Raw genomic sequence first — 22,158 nt, 5'->3', positions numbered from 1 at the left:
TGATAGCACAGAGCCTGGAGCCTGCTTTGAATTCTGTGTCTCCCTCTCTCTCTCTCTGCCCCTCCCCTGCTTGCATTGTCTCTCTCTCTCAAAAATAAAAATAAACATTAAAAAAAAAAATTTTCATGTGCATTTCAGAGATGTTAACATTTGAGAAAATGTGCATCTTATAAATCTACCAGACAAGAACTTTACAAGAAGGAAAGTCCAAGACCAACCATTCATCTTTTTTTATTTAACATAATGAAAAATTAAGTACTCCCTAGAGTAGAAAACATGCTGAATAAAATTCAGTTTTGGTCCCAGTTTTACTTTAAATCAACAGAACTATGTGATTTTGAGCAACTCACCTACGAACATTAAGGCTGTGAATCATTTACCTCACAAAATAGTTTTAAGAAATGAGCGTAATTGCCTATGTACATTATAAAATGTAAAGCACAACTGTGATTCTTACTAATAATGCCATATCTGAAGAATATAACACTGTGTCCAAGTCTTGCTATGGCTGGTTTTAAGTCTTAAAAAAAATAAAACTAAATTTGTCATTTTGGTAATTAATCCCGTTCTCAAAATCTATTTGAAGTGATTAACTTAGCCATTAAATAAAATGACTTTGTTAAATTTACTACAATAGTAAGTAAGAAGAATCAAAGGATACTATAGATAATTGTCGATTTTTCACATTTCAAATGTTTTATATCACAGTAGAAAATACATTACCCAGTAGATACAAGGGCTAACTTATCTGTCATAGTTCTAATTCAAATGCTCAGAATCTAATTTCTTACCTTATGTTATTCTTAAAAAAAAAAAAAAAAAAAATTCAAGTATTACATGTTTTTAAACGTAGGCTCTCTTTTTCCTTTTAACATAATACAGTTTCCACAGTCTTTCCTACTGGAATAAGACAAAAGTGTTTCCTACTGCATATGCCTTGGTATCTATCTGTTAGAGGTATTTAATTCTTCCTATTAAGAAGAAACCATTCATTTAGACTAATTTAACTACAGGAACTCATCACTTCTGAAAATGGAAATCAGAAAGCTTTTCATCATTTCAGGCAAATGAGAAATAAAGCCAACTAAATGTTTAGCTGCCATCACAGCTACCCAGAGAAGGGAAGCTCTTACAGTGAGTAACCATTTCAACCACATCAAGTCAGGAAATCAGATCCTTTGTTCCATTTAAACAGGTCCATCATCATGTGGTTTACCTTTCAAATTAAAATGATGAAAAATAAAAAAATGATGATACTCCAAGGTCAACCAACATGACTAGATACAACATCTAAATTAAACGAGCTTTTACATTAGAAGTCAGCAATATAAAATGAATTTAAGTGACAACATTACTAGCAAATTAAGCTCTGTGAATTTAAGTATTTACTAAAATGTTTTCTCCACTATGATTTCCACAATATAACGTGCACAAATCTTAATATATAATGCTTTGGATAAAAGTCTACTCTGCCCAACGGTAAAAAAAAAAAACTATTTTAAAAATCATTTATATTATTTTGGAACTAAAAGTGCAACTATAGTGCAGTAATTGCCTCTATATTCCAAATAAGAAAGGCTTTTCCAAAAACTGCTCTGAAGAAGGAAAAAATGATAAAGCACAGCAACTACTTTTGGGAGGAATCCCATTTTTGCAGTTGGGAAACTCAAACAATATAAGGGATGCAAATACCTCCTCTAACAGTGTTTTAAAAAATCACCACATAATAACTTGACAAGGAATTAAGTCTTTATCAAGTAGTTCATTTTCGAAGGATACCAATAATCAAACAATAGATTTAATAAATACGTACAGTTCCAGAGAGGACATCATGGGGGCAACAGTTGAGAAGGTGACTCTTGCACACTCGGTCATCACTGAATTTGATTCGTTGGCGAGTAGTATCTCCTGTAATATAGGAAAGTTAATAACATTCAAGGTTAGACAACTGGAAAATACTTACTTTCTGAGAGCCCTACTATCACTAGCTTTTTCTGTGTGGCTATACACACATATATTTATAAATCAGCTCAAGAGGGATTAGTTTTTTATGTAATATCCCATGAAAAAACTATTTTAGACATGCAGCTGCAGTATGTGTACTGCAAATATAATTCAAATAGTCAAAGTGGGAAAGCAATGCATTGTTAACAGAGTACTTCAGAAAAGCATAGGATACAGAGCAGGAATGGACTTTAAAGATTATTGAGTCCAACTCCTTCAAACTGCAGATGAGGAAATTGAGGCCCCAAGAGGTTAAGCGACTTGCAGCAGACCCACTAGGAGAGTTTCTACTGGTATACAATGTTCCCTACTTGACGCTAAGCATAGATTTATTTTGTAATTATTTACATTAATTGAAAAACATAAAAAGTAATCTTGCAAACATTGCATACACACTGCGAATCCCCACTGAACCCCAGACGCCATTTCTTCCACTATTTTGTTCCAGCTGAAGTGTCTCCCATTTGCTGCTGGGATGAGTTAGAGAGGGTAGAATAGCGTGTTTAAGAGTGTACAAACCTGGAAGAAGGACTTACACACCAGTCAAACAAAGGCACATTGCCTAAATGAAACGTTAACTTTAATGCCTCCAAAGGTACCATACCTTCACGTTTTAGGTGGTCTGTGCTATATATGGCCAAACTGGGTACATTTAAATTTATTGTCTTCATATAACACAATATACCTCCTAAGCAACAGAAGCATCCAACCTGCTAATCAAATAGGCCTATCTAACTCAAATTTTAAAGAGTCTAAGAAAAATAAAGGTAACTAGCTCTAATAACAAAATATAGATGTTAGTTACAATTTTTTTGCTTAGAATCTCCTTGGGGGGGAAAATCTCTTAAGGATGTTTCCTCTATGTAGAATGATCAACCCTAAGAAATGTGTTTTATTTTAGCCTTAAATTGATACCATCATTGATGAATGAAAACCTACTGATGAATTACTGAAGCGAGAACTGTTGGTACCAAAAGAGATTATAAAAACCTCTGTACTTCATGTGATGCCTGGGGCACTCCAAAAACTCATCTAGGAAGTGATCCAATTACTTAATTTGTTTTTTACATGTGAGCAACAAAAAGGTTAAGCCTTTACCCCTTTCACATGGTCTTATTTGAAGAGCTTAATGCAGTCAACTAAATATGTCATTTTCAGGTGGGGTAAGATTTTGTTCAAATTGTTTTAACTCCGTTAAAAAGACTTAACACTCTAATTTGTAATCAGGGTATATTATATTTAAGAAAAATAATTTATAGCTAAAATGATAGCTTCAGAGCAGTTCAACAATAGGTTTTCTAGAGGCTAGTCTCTAGTTAAAGTAGGTTATTTTTGACACCACAATTTGGAATAAATCATTTAGTGTTCACGCCTGCTACTATAATAAAGGTTATTTTGATGGTCCTTTTTTCCTTTTAAACACAACTGCTTTTGTTCCACATTCATTAACACATCTGAAAAGTTAGTGATAACTCACGGCTCGGCGAATGCGGGGCCTTTCTGACACTCCCTTGCAGATTGAAGTAGGCAGGCATAGATACATTGAACCTTTACAAATAAAACAAGGGGCCAGATTGTTCAGTTTGTATAGAATAGACTCTGCCAGCAATTTCAATACAGCATCTAGAAGTACATGTTGACTGTAAAGATTCTTGTATATGAAAACAAAAGTGAACAAAATCAGGGTGTTTTATTTTTCAAAATATTGACTTAACAAGTGTAACCCTACAAAAGAATATGATTGACCACTGGAAAAAGTCCAATGCTGGAACTCTAGGAAATGCTCTGTGGGCCAACTGGGGTTTTTAAAAAATGCTTTTTAAAAAATTTTACCTCATTTTAGACTTTGGGGAGGGCCTAAGTTCACATTAGAATAAGTTAAGCTCGCACCAGAAAGGCAATGCTATATACTAGACATTTTTTGCTTACTGGCATGTAAGAAAAACTGTCTTATTTAAAATCTCTACCCAAATTATATTAAGAAACTTAAAGATCGTGTAGGTTTTAAGTAGGAAAAAAAAAAACCCCTTTCATATCTAGGACTCTCCCTGCTACAATATCTAAGCTTTTTAGTATGTAACAAGAGTACTGTTTCAATGCTATGTCAAACTAATGGCTCAAGATTATTATAAACCAGGCTTTAGAATAAAATCAAGGTTCTTAGGAATCTTACTAATCAAACATTTGTGAAGTAGGGCGACTGTTTTTGCTTCAGAAATCACAACATTAAATCTAATATTAAGATATATGTGCCCTGAAGACACAGCTATCAAGTGAAATATAAACAATTCCAAATATGAATTTAGCAAAGACTATCTCTGATGAGTTTTTACAAAAAGAATCTACTTCTATAAATGCCAAAAAGTGTTTTAAAGTAACTTCTCAGTGCCTCAAAATGCTTGCTCTAAAAACATTTGATAACTGCAAACACAATAAATACAGCTATCAAATATCAGCCTATGCATTACAGAAACCTTTAAGACAATGAAATAATAAAACCCCTAATAATTTAAGATACAGAAATATCCTGAGGAACTAGCAACTAAGTATCTGTTTATTTGTATTTTTAAACCTTTACTTAAGAGTCTTAAGGTTAACATTTTAAAATAATTTGTTTACACTACCAAGCAGTATTTCATTAGTTTATTTGGGCATATACCATGGAAGTATAATTTGGCTAAATCAACAAAGAATTTTTAAAATAAAAATACTGGTAATTTTGGTTTCTGTCAAGGTATCTGGCCCAAACCATGTTTTTCAAAAGAAACTAGGTAAAACAGTGCCCATGGGGGGGAGGGGGGGGTGTTGGTAGGGGGAGGGAGACTACAATTAATAAAAAACAATTATGAATCAAATCTTTGAATACAAAAAATTACTTTATGAATTCAATATACTTTATCTTTGGGTCTTCTGGGCCTATATTCATATAAAAATTACCTGAGTTATGAAAAAACAATTACCTTCTTACACTAACATTGGATCCAAATCACAGAATCAAACCTATTAGTGAAAGTATCTCCTCTGGGCTAGTCAATGGGGCTACAAATAGGCATATAATTAGAAGCTCTCTACCCTCAAGGAGTCCATGATTCTGAGAGAGAAAGAGGACATTTAACAAGTAATAAAGGTAGCATGACCCGAGTGCCAAATGGGTTTCACTAACAGTAGTACTTCAATATTTCTAAGACGCTATAGAATGGCCACCAAGGATGGAGAGGTTAGAAAAAAGGCTTCATGCAAAAAGTAGAAGCCCAATTTTAAAGAAAAGATAGGACTTAAACCACAGGAAAGAAGAAGAACATTCCAAACTGGAGTATTATCTTTGACAAAGTTTATAGAGGCAGAAAGGCTTAGGAAATGGTAAACACGGCAAGTCTTATTTTACTTTGGCAAATGACTTCAATGTAAGGGAAGAGCAAAGTTGGGGTCGGAATATTGTGTGGGTAATACCTGATTTCTTAATTTTTTTCATTTTTTTCTTCAATCCAGATTTTTAGTATATAAACAAAGTAAAAAAAAAAAAAGTTTAAAAATTATGGGGCAGAGATTAGATCAAGTGATTTAATAGCAACACAATGTCCTAACCATAAAAGTATGGAGGTTGCTCTGCCCTATAACCTCTACATTAATTAGGCTTTGTACATACCTACAATGCCAAGTTTGTAGAATAAGAAACTTGACTGAGAACTTTGCTGGGCAAAGTGCCTTTCATCTGAATGCAAGCATCAAAATTTCTGTCAATATTTCCTACCAAGCAACTAACTTCAGAGTAACAACTTATTTTACCTCTCTCTTTGATTCAACCCCTTCATGAGCTTCACAAATTGTAATTTGTATTTGGGAATACCTGATTGCAGGGGTACAATAAAAACTGGAATGCCTAATATTCCTCTCAAAAGTTTTTCAGCAAGTTAACAGGGCCTAACATGGCAGTGAAGCAGTTTCACTTGGGGAATGCCAACAGGCCGCTCTAAAAAGAAGGCTCCTGTCCAAACTGTACTCAAATATTGCTATTCTCAAAATCCCCTCCAATCTGCTGGGAGGGAAAAATAAGCCCACTGCAAAATGCCAACACCACTATTTTATGGTCCTACCTTTTCTGAAACAGACTTAAGACCTAAATTGTACTAGTAACAATGAAAACCAGCCTATATCGTATCTGACATCGTTTTACATGGTGCATGCTATTTTACCAATGCCCACCCCCCACCCTCCCTCCAGTACCACCCACCCTCTCCCTCCCATACAAACAATAAATCAAATAAACTTTCATAGATTTAGGTGCTATTTTAAAAACATCAAAATTTTACTTTACCCATTCTCTCCGATGCTCCCTGTATTTTTTTAAGCTGTGAGTGGATGACCATGCTATGTGATCAACAACTGTGAAGGCTAAGCAAAAGTGAACTGAGTTTAGTATTGTAATTAAAAGAACCTTAAAGTCTGTAATATTTGACATATATAATGGTATGCAGAATCCTTATTTTACTGCATATTATCAGGCATTAATGGCAAGCAACTTATAAAAACAACTAATTAATATTTCTTTTGTATAGAATTAGCTTAGAGCTTAGCTTAGGGAAACCAGAGAGAATAAAACTCAACAGCACACAAAGCAAATGGAAGCAACCCCTGGCTTATAAATGGGGCCAGAAAAAGAAAAGCCCTCCCCGCAGGTACACTTATTATGGGCCAAGTGTCACCAATGGCTTAGGACAGAGTAGGCACATTCCCCCTGAAATAAAATGCATACCCCTTCAGTGAGAGGAAAGCAGAGCAAGAAAGACAGGCATCTAACCAAACGCTTAAAGCTTCTCATTTCCCTGTGCCCTCAAATCATCAAACACAGAGAAATGCTTCACCTTCTTACCACCATTTCTCGTATTAGCTACTGAGTCCATATAGTAACAAGGAAACTATATAAAGACCCATAGCCAATTTCTAGTCTAGGGCAGGGAGAAACTTGCCCGGCCTCAGTAAACCCTTGTGTTCAGAGGTAAAAGCAGGTGATTACTGCTGCACAGTGCCTACTACACTGAAGAACCGATTTACTTTTACACCCTCCTTGAAGTTTCTCATCAACTACTAACTTCTCCCACCTACCTTTGCTGTTCCTTTAGAATTCAGCCTTAAAACTCATCTGTAAGAACTCTTGTGTAATTATTCTTTTAAAAAATCTATTACTCCATGTAATTGTTAATAAATACATTCAGTTTAATTCACCACATGCTTACATACTTCAAAGTATAGAATTTGTTTTATAAAAGGACTCACTACCATGTCTTAGCATATTATGATTACAGATGCTTTGAAAACAGTTAATGTGACTTGATACACGTCAAACTTTTCAAGAATATATTTACTACATAAGGAAAGAAAATGTACTCAGCCGAAGGTGGCAGTGGGAAAAACCAATTATGGTATTCTCCCTCCCAAATGTAATATCAAGTCACTTCTATCTAACAGAACTTATAAAATCATACTGAGTGAATAGGAGAAAATTTCCTTTACCCCGGAAAATGCAAAAGTAAGGGTACTATATGGTACAGAAAGGCTATATCCCTCCTAATCTTTGCATATGATCCTATAGGTTTATAATTACAAATAGGTACTGTTACCCCCACCAGAAGCCCCAAGACAACCCCAACATTTAAAAAATGCAATGCCCATTGTAGAATAAATTTCTAGAACAAGTTCGTTCTTACCAAGTATGATCAAAGATCAATAATGCTAAAACAACTTTTTAATTCTACCAGCCTACTTGTCTATAAAAATCCCTGTAACAAATTATAAAGAATGAGACAGGGAAATAACCTTTGTATTAGGTGAAAAAGCTTGCATGATATTTAAGAGCTAACAGAATGGTGATGGAAATGTGAGAACAGAAATACTAAAGTAGCTACATTCCAAAGGCTCTATTCCACCCCTTGCCACAACTATATCTTCTCTCATTACACAAGCAGTCTTGGCCACTGGCTGGGGTAGTGGTGGAATACATACTTCACGAAATCTGTCAATAGATTTCTCCTTTTAGACTTAAGAAACACATCAGAAAAGCCTTATTAATAAATTGTTACCTAAAAATTAAGTTCTAGATTATACAGAATTTGTTATTATGATACATGTCATAAAGGAAAATTAGTCATTAAAAGGTTGCAGCCTGCTAAATTTTGTATTTTGATACTTACTTGCAGAGCTGCAATTCTGATACAGTAACACTTGTACTCTGGGTATCTGGTGCCTTCTATCATCCACAACTTTCTATACACAAAATTAGAAGTAACGAAAGCTATCTCTGGCTATGAAGAAATAGCTGAAAAGAACCAAAGAAAAAGTGATTGGCTAATTTACCAAAAAGACAAGTTCTCACTGGTTGGCTATAGCTATGAAAGCTAAGCAGGAGCCTCCCCAAATCAAAAAATAATGAAGAAATAAAAAAGGAAAAGAAATGAGAATATCAAAGGACAGAAGTGACAGACATCTCAATGATAAAGGAAGTTAAAATGAAAAACAGAGATTACCATGAAGGAGACTGAGCCTTCTAACTACTGAAACGACACAGGAGAAATACTGTGTCACATTGGATACACGCTAAATTCACAAGGATTGCCTCTGGGGAAAGGACTGTGACTCTGAAGCGAAGAGAAGGAACTTCATTTGTAATGCTTTTTTTTTTTTTTTTTTAATTTCAAGAAAACATACAAAATAACATCTGTTTACTCCTATAGGTGTTTGAGAGTCTTTTGTATTTTTAAACAGTATTTGCAAAATTAGGCCCCTATAATCAGCATCACAGAACTCATCACTTAAAATTAAACGTAACTGCTCATGAGTAAATCTTCATTCCCTACTAGACTTTCAGTCCCTCTAAGGTTAGTCTTGTATCACTCTTTACTGCAGAGACAAAAGAAAATAAATATGTCCATAATCTCTAAGGAAAGGAATAGCTAAATCAACTCAGCAACTTGGAGATACTCAGGAAAGAAAGATTCTATTCTTATCAACAATTACTATACCCTAAAGCACATCAGCCAATAAGTATACAGAACACCATGCCTAGGGGAAGTATCCCTCTAAATACTAAGAGGCAAATTAAATAACATGGGAATTTCTCAAAATACGAACGCATGGTTTCTAGAACCTGAGATGAATCCACTGTTATCTTAACAAGCATGTCCTGCTGTTCTCCTGTCCACAATGTAAAACCACAGCCATTCCCCCCCACCCCACCCCAGTTTCTAGTCCAGGGGTTATCTTTGATAAGCAACTTTTCCCACATCCAGGCACCTTTTCACATTCCCACAGGTTGGTGAAATCCTGCAAAACCACTGGTCACTGTAGACCAAAACACTATTGGAGAGGTGAGAATTAAAGCTAAATGAGGTAATGTCACCCTAGAAGTCTAGATGAACCTCTCTAGGGACTCCTAGAGCTCTCCATCTCACAGGTATATATTTCTTCTGGTCAGTTATTTCCACTTCCGGTCTTGGGTACGTACAGTTCAAGCAGCTTTTTCTTTCATATGAACAACTACAACTTTCATGCCAGAGTATGAGATTTGTACAAAAGATGATTTTAGGTGTTGTATGATTTTACCAACAGGATTTCACCAACATTTTAAGCACTACTCATTTAGTGGTGATTCTTTATCACGATTAAGTTTAAAAGTACACGAAGTCCATCTAGTGCTTAACACCTAACAAGTTCTAATGTTTAGCACAAAGTGACAACACAGTCTAGGTTATCTCTCTTTTTTTGTGAGTCTAAGTTACCTCTTAAAATACCATGTTGTTCTCACTGTATTTTTCTGCTGACATAAATTTTCATTTTAAAATAAAATTTTAGAAAGTGAGTTGAAATAAAGAAAATATTAAAAAACAGAAAACGGAGTAAAAAATAGTCAATGTGGTAGTGTGACTAATATTCAGGAAACATTTACCTAGAGAACAGGGTTTCTCAAACTTTAATGTGCATCAGGGTCATGTAGAAGGCTTCTTAAATCATACATTACTGCTCCCAATCCCCAGAATTTCTGGAGTCAGTTGATCTGGGGTGGACCCAAGAATCTGCATTTCTAACAAGTTCCCAGGTATTACTAAAGTTGCTGGTCTAAGGATCACACTTTGAGAATCACTCATCTAGAATAGTGACCAATAAGCTTTTTCTTACAGGGCCAGATAGCAAACATTTTAAGCTTGCAGCCATATGTCTCTTGCTACTCAACTCTGTTCTAAGGCAAAACGGCCATAGACAATATGTACACAAATAGGCATGGCTGTGCTCCTATAAAACTTTATTTACAAAAAGCCAAGTGGGCCACAGTGCCAATCCTGACCTAAAATATAACTGAAAATCGTCTACTGTGTAATCTAACAGTAGGACAGAATAAAGAAGCAGTGAGCAACTAAGTATAGTGAAGATACTATCCAATAATTATCCAACCTATCTAACTGAAGGGCAAAACTTTGGAAAGTTTAACTCTGAAGGAGAAAACTGAGGTCTCAAGAAGATAAAACAAAACAATTTACCATGCATTCAGGAGACATGACAAAACACTCAGCAAAGGCAGCTTGTTAAATTCTTTTCATGTTGAATCACACAGGTCAAACATCACTGCACACGGTTCACAACTAAATTAGAACATATGGATCAATATCTAGTGAGAGTTTTTTTTAGAAAAAAATTCTGAAGACTCCTTTCTCTAGCCCATGTTAAACAGCAAAATATGACATTTATTCAGTGTTTACAAACTACTTTTCTCTATTACCTCAATAACCTTACAAAAATTGATTAACTGATGTATTTTGGCCTTGCCTTCCAATTTCTACCCTAGCAGCTACTAGTGTATGAGAATTTAAATCAAAAGGAACAGAATGACTTTTCTGTAGGTGCTGTATTTGTAAGAGTCCCATCAGAAATGTACCCTCTCTCACTCCCTCATTCTTTCTCCAGCAAAATGTTCCAACTTTCTTCATCTTCTTAGTCGACTTCTTATTAAGAATGATTAAGGTGGACAAGTACAATCACTTATACTTTCTGATAGATTATACTAACATAACAGCCCTAGGCTCTTAGGATTCAACCTATTTCATTTCTAGAATTTCATTCTTGAGGAGCATCTGCCTCATTTATCACAGTTTTGCCTACACTTAGTGACCTTCAGTTCAAAGCCATCTATCTTTGTAACCCCACCACTTGCCTGAACTCAGCAACTTCAAGCTTTAAGGTCTGTATGAAATCACCTGGTAATGAACACGATCTGACTCACTGAATGACCATGATCCATGACTTCAATTTGCCCTTGAGTTCCTGCTACCTATCTTGAACATGCAGCTCACCATTTCTCCTTGTAGGACATCTTATCCAAACCAAATCATTTACTTACTGCTTACAGAGCTTATGCAGTGATAGACAAAATGATTTTTCTTCGGTTCCAACTTATTTACCTAAGTAAAAGAGAGCATAGGCTCTCTTGCATAGGCTTCCTTGAAGACAGCTAAACAGCTACAGACAACCCAAGGACAATACAAGATTGTATGAAATGATACTATTCTTATTTTCTGGACCGTCTTGCAGACAGAAATATTCAGAGTTCAAAATGCAAAATGAGTTAAAGTTTGTTTACAACAGATTTACTATATGGATGTTAGCAGAGCTTTCAATGTTTTGATACGCCTGGACCTCTGATGGAAGTCAAATATTTACTAAAACTCTTACTAGGCTTATGTTTAACTACTGTTTAGCCTTTATTTTTTGCTAAAATTTCTTACGTTAAAAGAATTTACAAGCTCTGGAGTAAGATACACCCCATTATTTTTTTTTTTTTAATTTTTTTTTCAACGTTTTTTTTTTTATTTATTTTTGGGACAGAGCGAGACAGGGCATGAACGGGGGAGGGGCAGAGAGAGAGGGAGACACAGAATCGGAAACAGGCTCCAGGCTCTGAGCCATCAGCCCAGAGCCCGATGCGGGGCTCGAACTCACGGACCGCGAGATAGTGACCTGGCTGAAGTCGGATGCTTAACTGACTGCGCCACGCAGGCGCCCCCCCATTATTTTTTAAAATGTGTGCTTGTACATCAAAGGCTATGCCTCCTTCACTTAAAATGAACAATCCAAGTAGAATAGAAGAATGGCTTACAACCGACCAAGAAATAAATATGGTTCATTATGCTAATGAGAAAAATTAAAAAAAAATGCTCTCAATGTTGATGACAAGTCAAGGAACACAGATTACAGTAAAGATGATTTTATGAAGAAAATCCACTGAAGAAAACACTACTTCAATCTTGGATTCAATTATTCATTTCGCAGAAAGGCAGCAATGTCATACTGTCCCACAGGTTCAACACTTACGTACCATTAAACTTACATTAAGAACAAGTAAATTATTTTCTGAACTCTACTTTCCTGGCTATCTCCTAGGATGAGTAGTATCCTTTTAATTTTAGATTCCAGAAAACTATTGTATAATATAACTAATTAGCAGAAATATTAAATTATGATGAAATGTACTCTATGAACTGAGGAAGTACATCATTGTATGGTTAGAAAGATTACCCTGAAAAACAGGTAAAATTATCTGAGAGCTTTAACTTGCCCTCAACATTTCCTAGCCATAATGGGCAACTAATGATGCTATAAAATTCTATTCCATATTCTATATTCTATTAGTCTACTGGTTGTTTGCGGTAGGGGATGTGGGGGTGGGGAGAGGGGTGATGCCATTCCTGGCCTGTTTTAACCTTTCAGAAATGATCTCTATTTAAAGGTTGTTAAGTAATTAAAATGTACAGAGTCCTCAAAACTGCTTACTGTAAATTCCCTAGTTTCCAAACTTAGGATGTAATCTAAATTCATATCCTCAATTTTGTTTAATTCCTATCCCTTGCACCTTGCCACGCGTTTTTGGGGTCGGGAACAGAGACTTATAACCAAATTGTATGTGTTGGCAATAGGGCTTTAGCTAAGGGACATCCCTGCAATTAACCTAACTCCGAAGAAATGACTACAGCCTGTGAAAGGACACAAGAGCTCCTCCAACTGTCACAAAGAGTTCTCAAACTGCTGCTCGAATTTTCCTTTGCTACTCCTCCCTACTTTCAAATGGACTACGTTCAGGGAAAATAAATTATCCATCTCCCTTCTATTAACGCTAACAACTGAAACAGAAAAGTATTTATAAAGTTTAATGTATCTCAAACTTCAGATAAAATAATATACTAATTTATATCTACTTATGGTTCCTCTCTTCTAAAAAGCTTACAATATACTTATTTTTCAATACTTTCTGAGTGTAACATAGGAAATTGTTTGGTTTCCCATTTAACAAATTATTGATTTAACTTGAGGCAAAAAAGGTTAAGCGACTTACCCAAGGTTATAATTAGAGGTACAGCTGGGGCTAGAAACCAGGTCTCCTGAGTCTCAGCCCAGGGCTCTTTTCCTTAGCCCATGATGCCTTATCAGAAAAATCCAAATACAGTCAGACCCCCAGTTACATGGGTATGAGTTACACTGATTCACATATACAAACTTTATATAGTGTGACCAATGTTTCAACTCACGCGGTACCCTGCTTCCATTTATGCAGTATGCCAGGCATCGGCACGATTTTCAGTGGCACACAGGCGGTTGCCACCACCAGGGCCCTAGGCAAAATTGCAAAGAAGGCAAAGTTTGTCTTTGGCCCTCCCACCACCCTTATGCATTCCTCTCCCACCTCCTGGTCATCCCCCTGCCCAGCCTCCCAGCACCATCATGCTGCCCTCTGGTTGTCCGAAGCCCCCCACTTCCACCACTCACCCAGGACTGACCTTCCTGGGAGTGCCCAGTGCTCCAAAATTACCTCTCCATTTCCCTGACACTAAAATTCCTATTTCTAAGAATTTCAATGAAGTTTAGGTAATCTAAATGATTAACTGATTTAAGTAACTCAGAGTAAGGTCTACTTTTAATAGATTTACATCTCCAAGGAGTTTTAAAAAGAATTAAACACTGATTTGGGGGGAGGGGAAGAAGGAAGAAATATTTTTATTGGTGGAGAAGATGGGGAGGTGAGAGGGAAAGGTTTTCCCAGCGCCCTAGGCCTCTTGTGCCACTTCAGATTCCCTGAGACAGGACACTAGGGGTTGAGGGGCATTATTGCAACTTTGAGTCCCACTATCCCAGAAGACTGTAGTTGTCTTATAGTCTCTGGGGTGATTTAAAAAAAGAGAGAGAGAGAGAAAGAGAGAGAGAGAGAGACAAAGCTGCCTTAAATACCTTCCCCTACCTACCTTTTCCATCTCTCTCCCACCTCTTGGATCCCCATTTCCACCTCTTAGTGCCAAAGACACCCAACAGCATTCCCTGTAAGCTGTTCCTTTGTCCAATACAAAGCTTTCCATTATGTGGTTTCAAATTATATGGTGTTATTCAGAAACGTATCCATGTCCCCCTACCCCTGGATAACTTGAAGTTGACTGTATGCTAAAAAAGAACAATCCTAATTATTTAAAGGTCCTGAATCATAAGATGAAATATGTAAACTCATTATCTAGTAAGAAGGAAAAGAATGTTCTGATTCTTATCTTGTATACATAAAAGAATTAATCTGGATATCTAAAAAAACATTCAATTCTTTTCCTTGAAAGTAGTAGGTTTCTTACTTCTGGCCCAACACAGCAGTGAAAATCCAGTCATTTCAGCTAAATAATATCGTGGACTTGTTTACATGAGTTCATTGGTAAATCCTCTTAGTCTGGAGGCAAAAAAAATCCAGTAACAGACACATAAAAATGTAAATTTGTATACAAAGCAGAATGGATTTTAAGAAACCCATGTTTCTGCTGTCTACACACACAGGAATAGAAAGAAAGGTATTTTTTTATGTAGCTTTGCAATACTAGATTGGCTACCTAGTTTGGAAATTTATCAGGCAACTGATTAACAGTTACTTTGCTCCAACTACCCTCCCAGTAAAATTAGAAAATTCAATCCATGCAGAAGGTACCAAAAATGGTATCCATCTAGGATTAAAAGTTTCATGTAAAATCTTAAATGATTTCCAAATTGCTATTCCAAAAATCAGTTATTCTATCAACTAAAATCCTGAATTAGGTCTCTTCCCAATACCATCTTCATTATGGAAAAGGTGCAATGTCAAGACATGCTGCAGTTATAAAATAGCCATTCTTATCTAAAGTGGAAAATGAACAGGTTAACAGTCTCTCCAGGGGCATTTTTAATTAATGTTAACTTTCAAGGGTTTACTACACAAAATTCATTTCCTTCCCAATCTTCCCCTCCTCTCTACACAACCACAAATAGGTCTGCCACCTCCACCTATTTGTTTATATGTCCTATGAAGACAAGTTCCCAATGTGGGTTTCTATTAAAATTCAAATGTGAACACTGAAAAGCCACTCTTAATATGCATTGCGAAAAGTATATGAATTCAGTACATATTTTTTAATCTACTCACATATTTTGCTGCAAAGTACTCAAGAAAATCAAAAGAGCAACTGTTAAAAATATGTGTGCCTTTTCTCTTACGTCAAGCAATTTAAATAACTTTTCAAGAAAAAAGCATTTCTTTAATGGCTAAGAAACAATCTACCTAAACAAGCAACATATAAAAATGAGCAAGTGTTTTGCTGTTATAAGAGAAAGTACTAAACTAGATCTTTCCTCGCAAATAGCATGGATTTGAGCTCAATTTGAGAATACACTGTTATTATCATCACCAAAAAAGCAACAGCATTTCATCTTTTTATTAGAAATTCTTTATGACAAGATATCCAGCAATTAGTGATTTTCTACACAAACTCTAACCTAAGTGCTTCAAAGGATTGTTTCCCTCGATTCTATTTCACTGGGCACCACATTTTCAAAATGGCTCTATTTGGGGCACATGCAAGATTTGTCAATATTTACTGAACAAAGCTTCTATTAAATTCTCTAACAAGATGGAGGTCTCTCGGAAAAAAACAGGCCATAACATTTTTTCTTTTCACAAAATGGGGCCAAACACACCCACTTCAAGAAACCATGGTTTGGGTCAGATTTTTTCCATAAGAATGGTTGTTTCTGTGGGGATCGAGAGTGCACTTCTGGGGCTGGAATCACTGTGAAGGTTTCCTCCGGACCCAGGTAAGGGGCGGGGGGGTGGGGGGAGGGGGCGGCCAGTTGTCTCTGGATGCTCGGGAGGGCGGCGGCGAGGGATGATCCCAAAGCTCTGGGTGAAGGAATTAGTTCAGGGGCGGAGGCTTTAGCGGCCCACCGATACCTCATCAGCCACAAGACGGGATGCCCCACTACGCCAACAGAGACGTGGGCTCCCCCATCCCAGACAAGTCAACATTGAATCTCAAACTCTCCTTTCTGCCTCCAGGCCCCGTCTGACCCCATTGGCAGCAGTTCCCGCCAATCCGCTCGGTCACCGCCCCCCAAGCCCGCCTGCCCAACCCTGATTGGATGGGACGGGAGCCGGGACCTCGTGTTACCAATCTGGGAGCCCCTTACTCAGCCACACACGCAAGCCCAGGTACGCCCGCGGAGCCCCTTCCCCTCGCTTTCCCTTCCCCTCCCCCACCCCCAGGGCACTGGCAGACACTTACCGTCCCGGGAGGTGCCCATCAACTGGTCCAGCATCGCGCGCATCTGGGCCTGCGCCGACATGGCGGCGGCGTAGCAAGCGGGCGGGCGGGGGTGGGGCGCAGACCGGGCCCTTTCGGGCGGGGGGGACAGGGGAAGGGGTGGGGGAAGGTGAGACGCTGTCTCAGTTGCCGCCGCCGCCGCCTCGAGGCGTGTGGAAAGGGAGCTGGAGGGCTTGTAGTAGGAGAGTCCGGGCTGCGCTCCTCACGACGATGCGTAAGTGGAAAGCAGCAGCCCCCGAAAGCAACCCTCGTTCCCTCACTCTCCGTCTGGTCCTGGGACAGAGGCGTTACGGGCTAAGCAAGCTCTCGCCTCCAACACCGCCACCCGCCAGAAGCCGTCAGCCCCCCCTTCAAGCTCTGACGCCGCTCGCCGCCACCGTCGCCGGGACGTGAGCGCGCACGCTCCTCGCGCTTAGTTGTTTCCCGCGGGGGCTCCACCAACTGGCGTCCAACTGTATTTGCTCCACCCGCCCCGCCCGGGAGAGGTTCCGCCCTAACGGCTTTCGGGCGCGTGCACGCGGGCTTTGCCCGCCCCTTTCCCCAGATCTCGCGAGAGTGCTTATCAAACGACCCTCGAGCTAGATCCGCCCGAGGCGCCAAACTGCACGCACCCTTCTCCAAGTGGGCTGGGGTCGCGTGGCACGCTGTGCTGGCGAACGGGACTCAAATTAGCAAATGTGCCAGAGGGTTACCCCGAGTCGAAAGTAAGTGGAGACCATGCGGATCGGTTCTACTGAGGTTAGCAATCTTAATAGTTAATGCAGGCGTGTTTCTAACGACTATTCACTGACCGATTAACTCGCTTTCAGGGGCCCGCCCAGAATCTCGTACGTACACTCAACCTTTTCCCCACTGCTGCCTTGACCTTCTATAAAAGGAGCCCTGGAGAACTGACGTCTGGATAGTTTCCCTTCATGAAATAACACCTGAACTTAATACACTAGGAAACAGATGATCTAACCCATTCAGATTATCATTATAACAGGAAGCTGTTAGTCTAAATTTGGAACTATAAAAATTGAGCAGTATCTTCAGAAAGGAAAGGAGGTGATCTTTTTTTTTTTTTAAGAGAATTTCTTTTTTTTCCTGCTTAAGAGGTAAATTTGAAGAATTAGGCCTTTTCAGTGTATCAGCAGCATTGCCAACGGGAAAGAAAGCCTGTGCATTCATAGCTTGCCATCACCTTGGATTCAAAATCTTAGTCGACTAATTGCTAACTGGAACCTTCAGCAGTTTATTTCGTAATCTCATGTTTGTGGCTATAAATACATACAGCATTGTTGTGAGGGTTAAATGAGCTAGCAGAAAATGCTTAGCCTGGCATTTTCACTTTTTTTGTAAAATACTAATTCTTTAAAACGAGACCTAGGTACTTCCTAGATACTTGGGAAGGAAATAACTAAAATTTTTTCATTAAAAATTTATATGCATCAGCCTGGAACTTATAATTTATTCGCAAGATTAGTAAAAAACATAAAATTAGTAGCCCTAGGCCCAGTATCACTTTGAATCTATATTGGGCCAATAAAAAATTTTAAATTATGCTGTCTTTTGTAACTGACAAAAATAGTTTCCCTCCAATTATTCAAAGAATTCAAAATTCCATCAACTCCAAATACTAAGAATATTACTGAACACAATTCGCAATAAAAGTGTACAAATTATCATGTCTTAGTGGGAGGCATATATATATTTATATATATATTTATATATATATAATCTTCTGAAAAACTTAGGAGGGAAGTAAACTAACATGTTGAAATATCTATGTGTTAATGAGAATTTAGTTTTTATCTTTTACCTTCTACTTTTCTGGTTGCTTACATTTTATTTATTATTATTTTTTTTTTTACAGTTCAACTTCTTTATATTACAAGATGAGGACCTGAGACACAACTGGAGGAACTATCCAGTGTCCCAGCATTCAGTGGTTGTTTACATTTTAAATGTATCATAAACATCATATAGTTGGCTTTTTTTAATTTAATAATCATATTTTCTTTTCATTGAAGCAATTATTTATATTTGTGTAATTACTCGTTTGGTCTTAAAGCTCTTCTATTTTGCCTATTTGTCTCATCTAGTTAATTTTCTCTCCTTTCTTGCCTGCTTTTTAATCATCCATTCTAGTAATTTGGAAGTTTCATTTTATTTTTATTCTTTTAGTAGTTACCCTAAAAGTTAAAATAGGCATTCTTAATACCTTTTCACTTCCTCCAGATAACACAAAGAAGACTCCTTTTAACCTCTCCTGAAGTTTTATGCCCGTTATCATATGTGTTTTAGTTCTGTGTTTTTTGAAGCTAAACTTCACGTAATGCTCATCTATTTACCACTTTCTTTTTTCTTCATTCCTTCTGGAATCTCTGCCTTTCCATCTGGAATCATTTCCCTTTTGTCTGAAGTTTAAACTTTAGGACAGGAGTCAGCAATCTACAGCCCACAGGCCAAATCCAGCCCACTGCCCATTTTTCTGAATAGTTCATTGGAATGCTGCCAGGCTCATTCATTTACTATTGTCTATGGTTGCTGTTGCACTACGACAGCATTGTTGAGTAGTTGTGACAGAGAACATACTGTATGGCCAGCAAGACTGAAATATTTACTATCTAGCATTTTACTGGAGTTTGCCTAACCTCTTCAGAGTTTGCTTTTGTGTTGCTCTGCTCGTGGGGAACTGTCCCATTTTTTGCCTTAAAAGCTTGCTCTTTTGCTTTTCTTAATTCTAGATGGGTATTTTTATTGGGTATAGAATTCTAGGTTTGAAGTTTCTTCAACATGTGCACACCATCTTTCTGCTTAACTTTGCTCCTGTGAAGTCAGTTTTCAGCCTGTTACTCCTTTGCAGATAGTTGGCTGCTTTAAAATTTTGTTCTTTTTGCTCTTGGTTTTCTGCAATTTTACTATAATGTCTCTGGGTGTGGATATATATATATATATATATTTTTTTTTTTCTGCTTTGAGGATTCATTGAGCTTTTAGAATCTGTAAACTTGTCTTTTGTCAATTCCAAGAAGTGTTTAGCTGTTCTTAAATACTGTTTCTCACTCATCAATTTCTAGACCTCCAAATAAGTGTTTATTAGACAATTTTCAATGTATTGTCTAGATTTCTTTACTCTGCATTTTCTACCTTGTCTTGACAAGCTGCCTTCTGGTACTTTTATTTTCTGACAAATTTTATAGTTCACTAGTCTCCTTTCAGCTGAATCTAGCCTGCTGCTAAATCCATAAATTGAATTATTTTTTTCAGTTCTATAGTTTTTATTGAGTTCTTTCTCAAGTCTTCTGTGTCTTTTTTTTTTTTTTTTTTTTTTTTTAAATAGTTTCTGGTTCCTTGATAAAATTTTCAAGCCTGGCTATTCTTTGAACTTAGTGAACATAATTGTTTTGTAATCTGAGTTTACTAAATCTAATTATCTGAAGTTTTTTGTAGTTTTGTTCCTGTTGTCTATTATTTCTGCTTTTTTCACTTTTGGAGTCTTGTTTTCTTGTGTGTCTGGTTATCTTTATGTGCTGAACATGTATCTGAAAAAATATGTATGGGAATAGTATAAGCCTAAGATCTAAAAAAAAAATTTTTTTAACGTTTATTTTCTTGAGACAGAGCACGAACAGGGGAGGGTCAGAGAGACAGGGAGACACAGAATCCTAAGCAGGCTCCAGGCTCTGAGCTGTCAGCACAGACCCTGACGCAGGGCTCAAACTCATGGACTGTGAGATCATGACCCTAGCTGAAGTTGGACACTTAACCGACTGAGCCACCCAGGGGCCCCTTGCCTAAGATCTAATATCTTCCTCCAGAGAAGATTTTTATTTTTCTCTGTCGGTCACTGAAGACCTTACTAGTCAAGGACCACCATAATACAAGTTCAAGGTCTCAATTCCTCTTGACCACCAAAATGACAAAAATCTGGGCTGAAAACCTAGCAAGGACTTTTTGCTTACAGTTCATCCTTTAGGGTGAACTTGAGGATTCTAGATGCAAGTGGATGTGGATTTTTAGAGTGCCTACCTTGAAGGGCCCTAGACTTTGCCTTTTGCATCCCTAACCCTACAAACCCACCAAAACTACAGCTCAGTTTTAATACTGAAGCTGTTACTACAAAACTGGCAAATGCCCTGAAGCCAAATATGTGTCTTTATGTGCTACATTTATAAGGGACAAAAGTGGTTCTGGAAAGAGATACAAGAGGTACGAACTCTGGACCTAGAGTATTAGAGATTCAAGAGATTCTTAGGAGGTAGACTTTAATTAATTCAGTGGTGATTTAACTGAGGGTATGAAGGAGCAGAAGCAATCAAGAATAACTCCCATTTTCTGGCTTGAGCAACTGGCACAAGTGGCAGTGGCAGAGAGATTTATAGGGGAAGATGATGAAGTTCTATTTTGAATGCATTGAATTTAAGATGCCTTTGAATCATCTAAGTAGTGTTGTCTGTGAAGCAGCTGGACATACAGGTTTACAGCAGGGCTTGGCTGGAGTTAGCCTGTTGATGATAATTGAAGCCAGGGAAAACATACCAAGTTTGAAGTAACAACCTAGATTTGAACCTGAGGAACATCAACATATATAAGGGATATGCAGAAGACGAAACTGAAGACAAATGGCTAGAGCAAGAGAAGAAAACAAGAATGTGAGGTCCTCGAAGCCATGAGAAAATAATGGTGAATAGTGTCAAATGCTTCCTAGAGGGGCACATGGCTGGCTCAGTCAGTAGAACATGGGAATCTTCGTCTCAGGGTCATGAATTCATGACCCCTGTTGAGAGTTTACTTAAGAAAAAATATGCTCCCTAGAGATCAAACAAGATAAGGAATGATCCACTGAGTTTAGTGACCTGAAGGTCATTTGTAAGCTTGCAAGGCAGTTCTGGCAGAGGGGCAGAAACCAGACTACAGTGGATTGAGGATAATTGGGCAGTGAAAAATGCAGAAAATGGACACATGCAACATGGATTATTAACCTCACAATCAGTATGCTACTCAAAAGAGTGCATACTATATGACTGCATTTGGATTAAATCCCTGAGCAGGCCAAACTAATTTCTGCTGACAGCAAGCAAGTCAGTGGTTGCCTGGGAGGTGTGGGGAAAGGGAACTGGATTGACTTCAGAGGGGCACAGGGCAACTTTTGGGGGTTACAGAAAGGTTCTTTAAATTTCATGGGGTGGTTCTTACACAGATGTATTCACTTGTCATTATTCATTGGCCTGCACACTTAAAATGGATAGATTATATTATACTTCAATACAGCTTATTTCATATTTTAAATGAAGAGGTAGTAACTGAAAAGGCATTTGTGTAAGAGGTTGAGTATGTTTTTAGATGAAAGAGCCTGGAACATATTTAAATGCTACTATATAATTCAGTGAGAGGAAGCAGTTGAAAATAAAGGAGCAAGGGTAAAAGAGACAGCAAAGTAAAGGAATGTGACAAAGCATGTAGCACATCAAACACTAGAGCAGCAAATTAACACAGTGCAAAAACCTCAGTTCTTGGAACTCCCAAGATA

At 37.7% G+C, this 22,158-nt stretch overlaps 1 protein-coding gene and 1 long non-coding RNA gene across 14 annotated transcripts in view; one reads left to right on the top strand and one right to left on the bottom strand.

Annotated features, from left to right (window-relative positions):
- LOC101080269 (putative RNA-binding protein Luc7-like 2) overlaps window positions 1–17,088 on the bottom strand; it is a 56,708-nt gene extending 39,620 nt beyond the window's left edge. The window contains exons 1-5 of one of the 13 annotated variants that reach the window (XM_023250613.2): window positions 16,605–17,088; window positions 6,320–6,396; window positions 3,482–3,552; window positions 2,401–2,474; window positions 1,814–1,908 (exon numbers count right to left, since the gene is read on the bottom strand). In XM_023250613.2, the coding sequence (XP_023106381.1) occupies window positions 1,814–1,908; window positions 2,401–2,474; window positions 3,482–3,552; window positions 6,320–6,396; window positions 16,605–16,665 (378 nt within the window). In that variant the 5' untranslated portion in view covers window positions 16,666–17,088. Of the gene's footprint in view, window positions 1–1,813; window positions 1,909–2,396; window positions 4,736–6,319; window positions 8,159–8,192; window positions 9,201–10,532; window positions 10,555–13,378; window positions 13,545–13,571; window positions 13,656–16,604 lie in introns of those variants that run through there. The other 12 variants (XM_023250615.2, XM_023250614.2, XM_006929413.3 and 9 more) reach the window with 12 other exon arrangements.
- On the top strand, window positions 16,221–18,658 carry LOC109497640. Its single transcript, XR_006594636.1, has 2 exons — window positions 16,221–16,531; window positions 18,499–18,658. It is a non-coding gene; the product is annotated as an uncharacterized LOC109497640 (long non-coding RNA).
- Window positions 18,659–22,158: the final 3,500 nt, after the last annotated feature.

Source organism: Felis catus, chromosome A2, assembly GCF_018350175.1.
Source record: "Felis catus isolate Fca126 chromosome A2, F.catus_Fca126_mat1.0, whole genome shotgun sequence".
Lineage (NCBI taxonomy): Eukaryota > Metazoa > Chordata > Mammalia > Carnivora > Felidae > Felis > Felis catus.
The sequence above is the reverse complement of the archived record's forward strand: the minus strand, read 5'-3'. Positions and strand labels throughout refer to the sequence as shown.